This window comes from Talpa europaea, assembly GCF_964194135.1.
Source record: "Talpa europaea genome assembly, chromosome: 1".
NCBI classification, from domain to species: domain Eukaryota; kingdom Metazoa; phylum Chordata; class Mammalia; order Eulipotyphla; family Talpidae; genus Talpa; species Talpa europaea.
In genome coordinates, this window is record NC_140073.1 from 110,776,510 (window position 1) to 110,789,179 (window position 12,670).

Here is a 12,670-nt window from a genome sequence, read left to right on the forward strand (position 1 = left end):
GTTTTTTTTTTTAACAAAACCTTTTTCTCAGTTATAATATTGCAATGTTATTCTGAGCAAGCCCAATGCCAAGTACCTTGTATAATGTTTGTATGGAAAATTAAATTTTTCTCTCGTGTGGTAAAGACTACTCAGTTATTGACTTCATTGGAATTTGATATTCCAGCACAAAGTCCACAATGTATTCAGAAATCCAGGTTGGTGTCATACATTTTGTTTTGATGTGAACTTTGCTTTCCTTTGTTCTAAGACTCCATTTTGCAATAAACGTTTTGACAGTAAATCCCATTGTTATGTGTTGCTGTGTGTATCGGATGCTAGCTTGGATTCCCAACATGCTTTGAAGGACTCATTGTCAAGTGTGTACACGTGAGCGTGAGCTTTTCTCACCTGAAATCAATGGGAGTGTAAATAATGAATTTGTGAAGTGATGGCACAGTCGGGCAGTCACAAGGTGGGGCTGTGTTTTTTTTTTTTTTTTTACTCCAAAGAAGGGCAGAGAGACTTAGGACTCACCCTAAGTAGACACATTGATTTCTTAACAAGGTACACAAGGCATAAAGGGAACAGTAAGCCACTGTGTGACTGGAGATCATTAACTTTTACCCCCTGACTGGCCAGATTCAAACTGTCTGGAAGCCTGGCTCCAGCCTTCCCCCCCACTGATCTTTGTGGGCTTGGTACAAAAATCCTGCTGGAGCAAATGCCACCCCCAAGCCAGCGCCTTTCCCTCGGCGATATCGTCATGAGCTGCGCTGAGAGCCAAGAGAATTCTTCTCCTTTTTACATAAAAACCAGAGATGGTGGTTTTGATTAGTTGTTTCACTTCCAACCTTTATTCTGTTTAAGAAATACTTATCAATTTTGTTTAGCACATTTGGGAATCGTATACAAATCAAAACACTACGCATCCCCCCTACTCGCTATAAAAGCCAGCCTTGACGCAGGGAAATATTTCTGTAACTCAGTTTGTTGTTTCTTGAACTAATCAAAAAAGTTCCTTATTTCACATTTGTTTCCATGATGGGAAAGGGAATGACATGTTTCTGCAGCTGTATCCAGCTGCCCTGTGAAGAAATAAAAACTTGTCATGAATTTCCTTTGATCAGTTCAGTTTTAGAATTTATCCCACAAGTCATTTTCCTTTCTGCATTATTAAAGCAGGTAAGTACCTTTGATGATTTCTACCTACATCAAGTATTCCAGAGGAGGGAAGGGGCAATTTGGAGGGACTCAGGACACTTGGGGGTAGCAGGGTATATAGAGTAGTAGCTTCCTATGCCCTTGCAAATTACCTTTATTAATATGCATATACTACACATGCATATTTATTGTAACCACTGGGATTTTTTTTAAAACTGTGCTTGGTCCCCAGTGTTGGCTTCATGCACATACAGCATCGGGTGCTCCCATTAAGCAGACATGTCCAACACATCTTCCCTCACCGTGAATCTGTCCACCTCGCCCCAGTTGTTGGCCTTGTTGCTTCTTCTCATCTGTAATCACCTCTCTTCTCCTTGTTCTTCAGTGCCCAGCTCAAGCCATTATGCCTCCATTCTCCCATCTCAGTCTATGAACCCCATCTTTTCCCTGGCATACCCGTAGACATTGAACTCCATACCAGAGAATTAGTTCCATTCAACTTTATTCACTCAACAAACTATACAATAGGCATTGTATGCTAAACATTCTTCTTGGCATTAAATAAACCAAGATGAGGGTAGCCTTGAACTCTGCCATATGTAAGCCATATATTTTTAATTTAATCATTAAATTAAAAGTTCATTGAGGGCAGGGGTGTGCCTTTCCTAACAGAGTTTTGAGCATGTGAGTCACAACACCTACAGATTAGAAGGATTAATCAACACCCCCCACTGTTTACACTAATAGTAAGTGCAACCAAATTCAATTTCCTTTGTGTAAATTTGCCCACAGAAGTTATTATTTGTCACAGAGGTTGGATGACCCCTTGCCATGTTCTCTCAAAACAAGCCAACCATTTAAGCTAGTAAATGCTAATGACTATACCACATTCTTAATTCCACTCAAAGAACACTGATTTTCTTTTTTCCTTCAAATAATGTAGGCCATTATTAGCTAGGCCTGGGCATCTACTGAAGTGAGTGGCTCTGGCTTTGTCAATGGTGCAGGCTGAAGTCATTAAGTCACCTCTCATGGTTGTGCACCTGACCAAGAGGGAGGTCAGTCTAGTTTTAGTTAGAACAGCTGTGCAACCTGGGTTTCTGTCCTTCATCCCTGAATCCTGTTTGGTCTTAAAAATATAATGCAAGATTAGGCCTCCCTGGTGGCACAGGGGTTAAAGTCTCAGTGCTATCAAGCTATCTCCAGTCACTGTGGCTTGAGTTCTATCCCTGGCCAGGGAGCTAACCCACATGGCACAGCAGATACTTCCTGTCTCGCCTGCTGCTCCCCTCATCAGTGTATTTCAGTAGACCCATCTGTGCTGCTCCCCACTCTGTCTCTGGTGAATCCTCCTACCACCTTCTCCCTCTGGCCTTGTCCCCAGTTCTTGTATGCATACGTAAATAAAAAATAAATCTTAAGAAAATATATAATGCAATATAAAAATTAAAAAATATATATGGTTATTTTTAACAGAGAAATGTTTACATGTTTAACTAAATGTCTTATATATATGATGCAAGAGAGACATTTAGTTAAACATGTAGACATTTCCTTGTTAAAATAACCATAAAACTTTTCTGGTTACCAAGTGGTTGCTTTGGAATTTTCATCAATAATCAAGCAATCCTCATGTTGATTGAGAATTCTGAAGATGGCTCTGGTATCTGACAAATGTCAGAAATTCCTTGTCTGCCATGGCCCTAATGTAGGTGCAAAACTACTGTGTGTACCAAGTGCCAGAAGAAGAAGCCCCCAAGATGTACGAAGCCACTGCAGCGGCTCACCAAGGACAGCGAGCTATTACTGAGAGACTGATGCACAAGACTGGCTTCTCTGGGCCATGTCCTTGGGACACAGAGCACTTCCTCTTAAGGTCAGGAGAGTTGCTTTACATTCAGCTTAACCATCAGGCAGAACCAAATCAAGGCAGCAGCCAACACCTAGTGAGACAAAGGGATAAACCAAAAGAAGACAATGGTGTTATTACCTTTTTTTTTTTTTTCATTTAATTCATGTTTTCCACGCAGCTGCTGCCTTCCTTTGAGATCGGCGCGTGGACCGAAGAGGACGTGGTAAGCTGCTTCTGTTAAGCCTCATTTGACCTGGGCAGGTATTTGCTAAATGTGTCCACAAGTTTTCAATGCAGCTTAAGGTCTTTAGCCCTTTGAAAGTCTTAACTGGGAGACGTTGACATACTCCATGGCATTCTATTTTTAGTGCAGTAATGATTTAAAATAAGGTCTCCAGGACAGAGCAAATCTCTTCACATCTCATTCTACCACCTTATTTGCTCTAAAAGGTATTCCAGGAAACAAAAATGAATTGCGGTTATAAAATTAAAGGGGTGAAACGGAATATCTGAAGAACATACTTGGAAAAAAAATTGATCTTCAGTTTTCCTTAAATTCCAGAGATGGACCTGAGCTGTGGTGGAAAAGAGCTGGTTCAGCAGTGCAAAACTGGGATTCCTCAAACTTTCTTTCCTGCCTTTGGCCTGTTCAAAAGTGCAGTTTCATATCCACCACCTGCACTGGTTTTCCTCAGAAGGAAGGAACAGAGCTCTCAGGCAGGCTTTGAGCTGAAGCCAAAGAAGGATACAGTTTTTGAGAGAATTCAGACAGACTCTGTTTCATGGAAGTCCTAATCTTACACCCTGGGAGGAGAACTTGAGGGGCACTCCTACTTAGCATCTCTGTTTTCTTAGTGAAAAACAGGTGTGGGAATTCTTGATCAGAAAACCTGGGGACTTATTATGTCTATCCAAGTCTATTTTTTTGGCTCAGGGTATTATTAAATGTAAAAAAAAAAAGATAAAGCTGTAATGTCAGCCTTAGCAGGTCCCTAGGAACAGACCAGGTGCCTCAAAATACAAATTCACTACTAGAACCTCAGAAGGTCTGTTTACCTAACTCAACGGGTTTCTGAATTGGGGTCTTTCCCTCCCTGGCCCTTGTACTCTGCTGAAGGAAAACTGCTTTCAGTATGAGCTAACGTCTTAGGCTTCCACAGGGAAAGGAAACTTGGCCCGTGTTGCCTCTACTTCTTCCATTCACTTCACTCTGGTGAGTCTGAGTTTCCTGCCAGCCCTGCTTAACAAGGAAAGAGGACTTAGGATCTCCTTTATTCACAGGCCTGGATATCCCTTTATCTCCAGCTGCAAAGTTAACCCATCTCATATGAGAAGACACTTTTTTAAAGGCACTGAACTCTTTTTTTTTTTTTTTTTTTGTGGGACCTTCGCTGGCGGCCGGGAACAAACCAGCGCTGCACAGGCTGAGGGCAGCCTCGCAGCCCAGCGCTCAACCACTGCGCCACCAGGGGAGGCCCAAAGGCACTGAACTCTTAACAGCTATTTTTAGTCATTGCTCTGTGGTTGAGTAGGTTTGAAGCCATTTTAATAAAACTCCAGGGTCAAGGACTCCCCAGAGAATTGGTGGGCTGGGTTTAGCCTCCCTTCTACCTCCCTTTGCCCAGGTAACGGGAGAGGCGATCATTAAACATGTATGAAGTGAAATTCCAAGGCTGAGTGTCACTAGGTCCGCCCTCATGCTATTCAGGAAGCTCCATGCTTCCGCCTATCTCACACCGGCCTAGACCAGAGGACATATCATCCCTATTCCTCTCTCCACAACTGTGTGGTCCCTGTTCCTCATACTTTTCCTGGGTTAACCAGTGCCCCTCAACAACTCAGGGAACCATAGGCACTTTTGTAGAAAAGCATTAAAAGTAGAACTTTCTTGAAAAGATTTTTTTAGTTTCTCCTAAATAAGGAGGAACATTAACAGTCCCTCATGTGTCCAAGAACCCCAAAGAGGAAGATAGCCCCAGTATGAAAGCTTGAAGATTTAAAGCTATAAAAAAGAAAAGCTTATATTTTACCTTTGGGGTTGCGCCAGGAGTGAAAGATATTTTCATCTGTTGAAGATTTTGTGTTCTGTTGTTAAGTCTGGCCACTGACCATGTATGACTCTTCAAAACCACATATGTCCTCTCTTTCACAGTATTTTTGGGTTCAGCAACTCGTCAGAAAAGGCAAGTAAAATAGCTTACCTTCTTAATTCATGGAGTTAACTTTGTTTTGGACATGATTTAGTCTAAGTTTATTCTGCTTTTCAATCACCTCAGGTGACTCCTCAGCAGAGATGAGCATCTACGCAAGCTTGTTTAAGGAAAACAACATTACAGGAAAGCGACTGCTTCTTCTGGAGGAAGAAGATTTGAAAGACATGGGCATTGTCTCCAAGGGGCATATCATCCATTTAAAGGTAACTTCAAAGGGGGAACCTTCAGTTAACACATCTTTATTGAGCACATACTAAGTTGCAGACCATGTGATATGTCTGAGGCTGAGGATAGGAACTGACTCCCTGATGGTTATGGAGATTATGAGGAGTAGTGGTCCTAGTTAATAATTAGCTGCTGCCCCCACAGGACCCCTACTCCTCATAATCTTCATAATTCAACAGCAAAGGGGTTATTACCTGACACAGAAGTCACCTGGATATACCTGAATACCCTCCCCATGCCCTCAGAAAGTCTCTGGTCAAATGACGGCTCTAAGATGTGCCACAAAGGAGAGGTGGGTTTGGGATGAGGAAAGGCTTCTGTGAGGAGATTATGATAGGAGTTGAGAGCTGAAGGACACGGCTGCAAAGGGAAAGAGGGGTTCCAGCAGAAGGCCTTGGTGTGAAAGACAGTGTAGTGTGCCAGAGGGCCTGGAAGTAAGCCAGACTGGCACCTGGAGAGGTGCCACCCGCCCAGGAATAGCAGGAGGTGACATGTCCACTAGGAGTCCCTAAGGACAATGACTGTCCATGGCTTGAGTGTAACCTAAGCCACAGCAGTACTTAAAATCAAGAGAATATGTGTTGAACTTGCTGTCTTCGGTACTTTGACTAGGAACAGCTACTGCCATCTGGTTCCTCTAATCCCTCATTTTTCCAGGAAATCTAACACTTCCGCCAAAACTTCTGTCTGTCAGAGTTTCAAAGCTAAACCTGTTTTCATTGTTGCGCTAGTATTATTGCTTTTTGCTTTTGTAGTTTAGCAATGAGGCCTGCTTTTTTGTTTGTTTTTTAATTAACCAAGCCAAATAAGAATTGCTGGCATGTGTGTGGACATTTTATTAGACAGAGGTCTGTTTCAAAAGAGATCTTAGGATAAAATTAAGTTTGTTCACCAAACCATTTCAACCCCAGTATTGGTGGAGAGAGAGGCAGGCTCAGGTTAGAAAAGAAATAGAAAAAAAAGGAAATCTATAAAAAGCAGCTTCCTTTCCAACTTCTCACCTTCCTAAAGGCTCTAGCAAGATGCCAACTTCTTTTCCCCTTTACACAGTTGCAGCTACCAACATTGATTTTTCTAAAGAAGTCCCCACTGAGAGCCAAAGCAAACCCATCCAAGTCTATCCTATGGATCTTGAATCCATGTAAGGAAACTCCTCACAGCCCTCTGCACCCCTTCACCCGCCAGAGGCCATCGCCAATGACAAAATTTAGGTCCTCAATTTTTTTTCCTTCTCATAAGATGGCCAGAAACCTCATCTGAAAGACTGACAAAGAATTTATTTTTTTTTAATTTTTTAAATTTTATTTATGCACACAAGAGCTGGGGTACAGGCCAGAGATGCGGGGAGTGAGAGGATTCACCAGAGACAGAGTGGGGAACAGAACAGGCAGATTGACTGAAATACACTGCTGAGGGGAGCAGGGAGAGAGACAGGAGAGGTCTGCTGCGCCATGTGGGTTGCTCCCTGGCCTGCTGGGGATCTAAGAGGCTGCGGATTGCTTCATAGTGCAGTGCTTAACCCCTTTTGCAACCAGGGAGGCCCTGACAAAGAATTTAAACTCAATCCCTGGGAGTGCCAAGTCCATCCTGGAAAGCTAGGCTGGCTTAGATGGGCAACAGTAGAAGAAATTATTATCTCTAGAACAGAGAAGTCTTGGGGTTCCAAGACAGAAATTTGGTCAATCTTGTCTATTTTGCAGGTGCCAACCAAGATGCTGCCCCCTCCCCACTCTGCTGTCTTTGGGAAAGGGTCAGGAACAATCAGGAGGAAAAGGGGTGGACAGTGTGCTAGCTCACGAAAAGCCATGGTGCCTGAAATATGCCCGTCTTGGCTGAGGACAGTTCGAGTGCCCTTCCATGCTGCTTGTAGTCAAGCAAGCAACACCCAAACTTAGTGATGTTCAGCAAATTCAGTGAATGTCTACCGCTCACCCAGCTGGCCTGTGAACAGAGAATCCTGCCCTCCCAGAATTTATGTCTCAGGAAAGAGATAAAATATGGACATACAACTTCTCATTATGGTCTTTACAGTTGAGAGAAAGTGAATGAGTTCTTCCCTCTGCTCAGGACAGGCAGTGTGGGAGAAGCAGAGGGGAGACCTGGTGGTCCTGGAGGTGGAGCTTGGAGCCAGGGCAGAATTTGGAATGTAGAGGCAGGAGTGGGGAAGGAAAGAGCATTAATCTAGAAAGAGAAGGAGTTAAGCAAGAGAGAAACAAAAGAGAATATAAAGAAACATATTAAAAGTTCGTTCTGATAAGGCAACAGTGAGCAGCTGTCTGAGGGGAGCAGAGAGGGAACAGAGCTCCTGGGACAGGAAGTGGGGGATGCTGGAGCCAGACCCCAGACAGCCCACCCCAGGCCAGGGATGTGGAATTTGACCAGCTGTGGGGAGCACTGGAAGTTTTGACAATTCACTAAAACTTGGCTGGGGATGTTGCAAAGTAGATTAGGATGGAGGGGTTGGATTTTGAAAGATCAGTTCTGAGATTCTAATACAGAGTCCTGACACCTTGCTAGTCCAGTGAAAATCTGAATGGAAAAGCGGGGTTTGCGGGGACGGGTGGATACCACGGGTCAGAGAGCTGTTCCAGAAGGAAAGTTTGGTGAAACATGGATACCTGCTGACTGAAAGGGGACCTCAGGGCAGTGGAGAGGAGAGAGAGAAGTCAGACGCAGAGCTCACATACGGCATATTTACATTTACAGGGCAAATCCATTCTGGAGGAAAGTAGAAACAGACCAAAAGTAGATTACTGGTTCACAGGGCTGAGGGAGGTTGGGACAGAAACTGACTGCTAGTGGAGACCCGGGCCCCTTTGGGGGTGATTAAAAAGTTTTGGAACTAGAAGAGAGGTAGCGGTTGCACAACTCTGTGGATGGCTAAATGCCTCTGAATTGCACACTTTAAAATGGTTCATTTCATGGCACGTGAATTTCATCTTAAAAAGAAGGAAAACCCAGCGATGTGTGCATGCCTGACCAGGAAGAGGCTTCTTGCAGCTGGGAAGCTTTCTCTTTGATGGATGCTGTGCCTTCAGAAAGGATAAGTGTGACAAAGGGCAAAGGAAACTGAGCAGGAGAGAGAGGAGAGGAAGCGTCTGTCCTAGGAAATCAGAAAAGGAGAAGAGTATGGTGTCTCAGAAAACAAAGGCTAAAATTGCTGTATGAAATAGAATGTGGGGACCTCCCTGGTGGTGCAGGGGTTAAAGTCTCAGTGCTCTCAAGCTATCCATGAGTTCAATCCCCGGCCAGGGAGCTGACCCACACAGAGCAGCAGACCTCTCCTGTCTTGCCCGCTGCTCCCCTCAACTGTGTGTTTCAGTTAATCTGCCTATTCTGCTCCCCACTCTGTCTCTGGTGAATTCTCTCACCACCACCACCACCACCACCACCCCCTGCCCCCCGCACCTCTGGCCTAGGTTCTTGTATGCATAAATAAAAATAAATATTTAAAATAAATTAAATAAACAAATAAATAGGATGTTGCACAGGGCAGACCCCTGCTGGAAGCAGGTGGTTGGGGTGCGGTCAGTGCCACATCGGGATTCCCTGATGCAGCACATCTCCCCTGAGCCACAAAGAGGGAGGGGGCAGCATCTGTGTGGGATCCCAGACATCCTGCATGAGTCTGTGTGTGTACATAAAGGCAGCTGGTTCCCAGAAGAGTAAATCTACCAAGTCAGGCATGTGGGCCCTCCACCTTACTGCCCAGCCAGGGGTACCGGGCCAACACTCTGCACGCCCTCAGCTCAGCAGTGAAATGCGTGTTTCTGAAAAATAAGTTGGCCGGAGAAAGATTAAAGGGACAGGGTCATGGAACTTGCTCTGGAAGTGTCCTGCATACATGCTGGGGGCCACAAGGAGAATAAGGCTTCGAGCTGGGCCTCTCAGGGTGGGACACACGGTAAGGACCTGTCAGAGCCTCCTACACACACAGCTGAGAACTGGCCACCTCTCTCTGCTCTTTCTCTCGGGAAGACGTGAGCACGGGGGATGCCCTCCTCGGAGAGTCTCTCAGTCCCTAAATGGCTAGGTCATAGGCCCGTCAGCCGGCACAGCCTCTCCAGCTCTCCTGTCCCTGTTGGCCTGGCTTGGCCGCCTTCTCCCGCCCCTGGAGGCCCCCATGCAGAGGCGCCGCACTCAGCAGCCAATAAGTGTTCATTACGTTGTCAAATGTCAACAGCTTGCATTTCACTTTTTTAAAATGCATCTAATTTTTCTCACCTTGGCACTTTTTTATTCTCTACGTGATATGTTCAGTTCACAGAAAAGCTGAATTATAACTGATGAGTATTTTAAAAAATATAATTTAAATTGTCCTCCTTTCGGTTCAGAGTTCTTTGTGCTCCACGGGAAAAGGGAGGGTCGGACACCAAACCACGGAAAAGCGCTTGCAAGCCAACACCCCCTTGAGTGAGATTTCAGCCTTAAGGAAAGTCTCTGGTGATAGATTCAGGTTCTTTGTTGTTTTCCCACAGTTACTCAGGGTGACAACTGCACTCTACACACTAGAACATTAACTTGTCACCACTAGATTCTACCGGTGTTTGAAGAATGGCTTTATTTATTGTTTAGTCTGAGCTTTAACATCTTTAAAAATATCTCCCTATTCCATTAAATAATTACAAACTACCTTAAATGCTTTGAAAAATCAGGTTTATTCTGAATAGATGTTGCATATTAACATCCCCAAGATATTTTATGAACTATATAAAAAAAAAAGAATGCCTTCATAGGTGTACAATAGTTTTAATCCTTGGCATTATTGGATCATTAATTAAAGTCGTGCTTTTTTTTTTTTACAGTCAGCCATTGAGAAATTAACCTATGATTACCTAAACTTGTTCCACTTCCCACCACTAATTAAGGTAAGTAAGGTATTTTCTTACTGAAAATATGCTACTTTTATTGACATATGCACCTGCCACATCCACACCTAGATAGATCTGCCAGTGTCGGAAACTATTGTTTGAAGTGAAATTTAATTGTATCTGTCCAACAAAAGACCCTTTGAGTGAAGCTTGGGATGGACATAAACTGAACACCCTTCTTCCTTCAAGTTGAAATATTAACAACACATTTATGATCAATGTTAACATATTAAAAATATTAACAGCAAATGTCACGTGAGTGGCTAGGGGATAGAAGTATAAGATGCAGGTGAGGATCTCTGGTCTCCCACCTGGCTCTGGAGACCTTTGTCCAACAGGGAACTCACTGCAGGAATTTACACAGTAGAATGGTGGAATATCACTTACATGGGGGGTGGGGTGCCGACGACCAGCCTCGGCAAAATGTCGTGTCAGGAGTCCCTGAAAGGATTAGACAGCCTAGGTGAAACTTTAAGGGCTGAAGGGAAGGGGATGAGGTAGTGAGGAGACACTGACACTCATTGAGGTGCAAGTATCTTCTACTGAGGGACTCAGCAGGTCTTTATTTATTCATTTTTTGCAAGCAGTGAAATGACATCATCATATGCATGGAAGCAAAGCAGAAACAATCGGTGCAATCTTTTCCCATAGACTTTTGGCTGCTACGTGCTCTCAGCAAGAATGCAACCTTCAAGGTTATAGATAAAAAACTAAGCCTTACACTAAAACTCATTATTTCAGCTAGACAATTACCTAAGACCGTTGATAGCCGTCGTACACTCCTATCAACTAAAGCCTAAGCATCCAAAGACTCTCACATGGCCTTCAGCCAGAGACCAGCTGCTTTTTGGTTATCAGCTAACAGGGTTTTCTACTTAGAAATTTCTTAACACAATTAACTTCATTTAAAAATTTCCCTAAGAAACTTATAAAAGCAAAAGAAGGTCTTACTATAAATGTTGTCCTGGATTGCTTGTCAGGCATGTTCATATATAAAAAATTCTTTCCCATTGTCAGGCAGGCCAAATTTACAGTGTTTAATTTTGAAGCAGGTATTTCTTTGTGCCATTTACTTACAGTATTCTAGACATATAATTTATTGCCTAATGTACTTTCCGAGAAGTTTTTTCTTATATGACCAAGAACAAAAAACAAAGGGATGCTTATAGGTTATAGATTAATCTTCAGCCCCACGGTGTGAGGCTCTTTGGAAATCTTCGGCCCCACAGTGTGAGGCCCTTTTTCTTCAGGCCCACGGTGTGAGGCTCTTTGAACTTTGGCGGCATGGTGTGAGGCCCTTTTTCTTAGCTGCTGGCCAGTGTCTTACCTGGCTGGGGCAGCAAGGCCCCCTGCAGCAGTGGGGGAGGGTGGCTTATTGTTAAAATATTAGTATATTTGACATATTTTAAATATTCTCTAAAGGCATATGGCATACTGTGTTATAAGATTAGATTGTTACAACTAGTTCACAGAACTCTTCTCATTCACTAACAACTGTGGTTTTCTATCTCTAAGCCCTTCTGGTTCATTTTGTTCTTCTGCTTGGTCTTCCATCCCCATGTGCTGTCCGACTGACTGCACAGTTCCTTTTTGTAAATAGCTTGTAAATATCTTGGGTGTTATGGACTCTCAAGGTGAAGTGTCATGGTGCATCTGCAAGTACTAAGCACACTTCTAGGTAAAATTGCAAAATGTAAGAGGCATTGTGAAAATTGTAAGACAGTGACATTCAGTTTGTAGAGCATGAGATAAATCATTTGGCAAAGTCCTCTAAGGCATACTATGCAATTTTCCTTGCTTAGGTAATTATAGTTAGTAGCCTAATTCGAAGGACTCAAAAGTTAGATGACAAATAAGAATGAAAAGTTAAGGGGCCTCCCTGGTGGCTCAAGGGGTTAAGACACAACCTTTGAAGCAAGCTTTGCAGCCTCTGCAGCATGTCTTCAATCCCAGCCAGCTAGGGAGCCACCCACATTGCGAACAGGCCTCTCCTGACTCGCCTGCTGTTCCTCTCAGCAGTGTATTTCAGTCAGTCTGCCTGTTCTATTCCCTGCTCTGTCTCTGATGAATCCTCTCACCTCCCACACCTCTGGCCTGTACCCCAGCTCTTATATGCATAAATAAATAAATCTCTTTAAAAAAAAAAAAAATGAAAAGTTTAAAAAAAAAAAAAAAAGCTGAGAAGTAAAAGTACACCCTAGAATAAATGGCACTTGATTTTTGTTTCAGGATTCAGGAGGTGAACCTGAGGAAAATGAGGAAAAAACAGTGAACCTTGAACTTGTTTTTGGCTTTCACTTGAAACCAGGAACTGGCCCACAGGTAAATCACATTTAAAGCCTTTGGATAAATTTCCATCTGATTTT

At 43.4% G+C, this 12,670-nt stretch overlaps 1 protein-coding gene across 1 annotated transcript in view; it reads left to right on the forward strand.

The window, feature by feature from the left end:
- MAP3K20 (mitogen-activated protein kinase kinase kinase 20) overlaps positions 1–12,670 on the forward strand; it is a 148,339-nt gene that overhangs the window by 106,939 nt on the left and 28,730 nt on the right. The window contains exons 11-15 of the mRNA XM_084254934.1: positions 3,174–3,218; positions 5,148–5,178; positions 5,272–5,411; positions 10,239–10,301; positions 12,534–12,626. Of these exons, the coding sequence (XP_084111060.1) occupies positions 3,174–3,218; positions 5,148–5,178; positions 5,272–5,411; positions 10,239–10,301; positions 12,534–12,626 (372 nt within the window). The remainder of the gene's footprint in view (positions 1–3,173; positions 3,219–5,147; positions 5,179–5,271; positions 5,412–10,238; positions 10,302–12,533; positions 12,627–12,670) is intronic.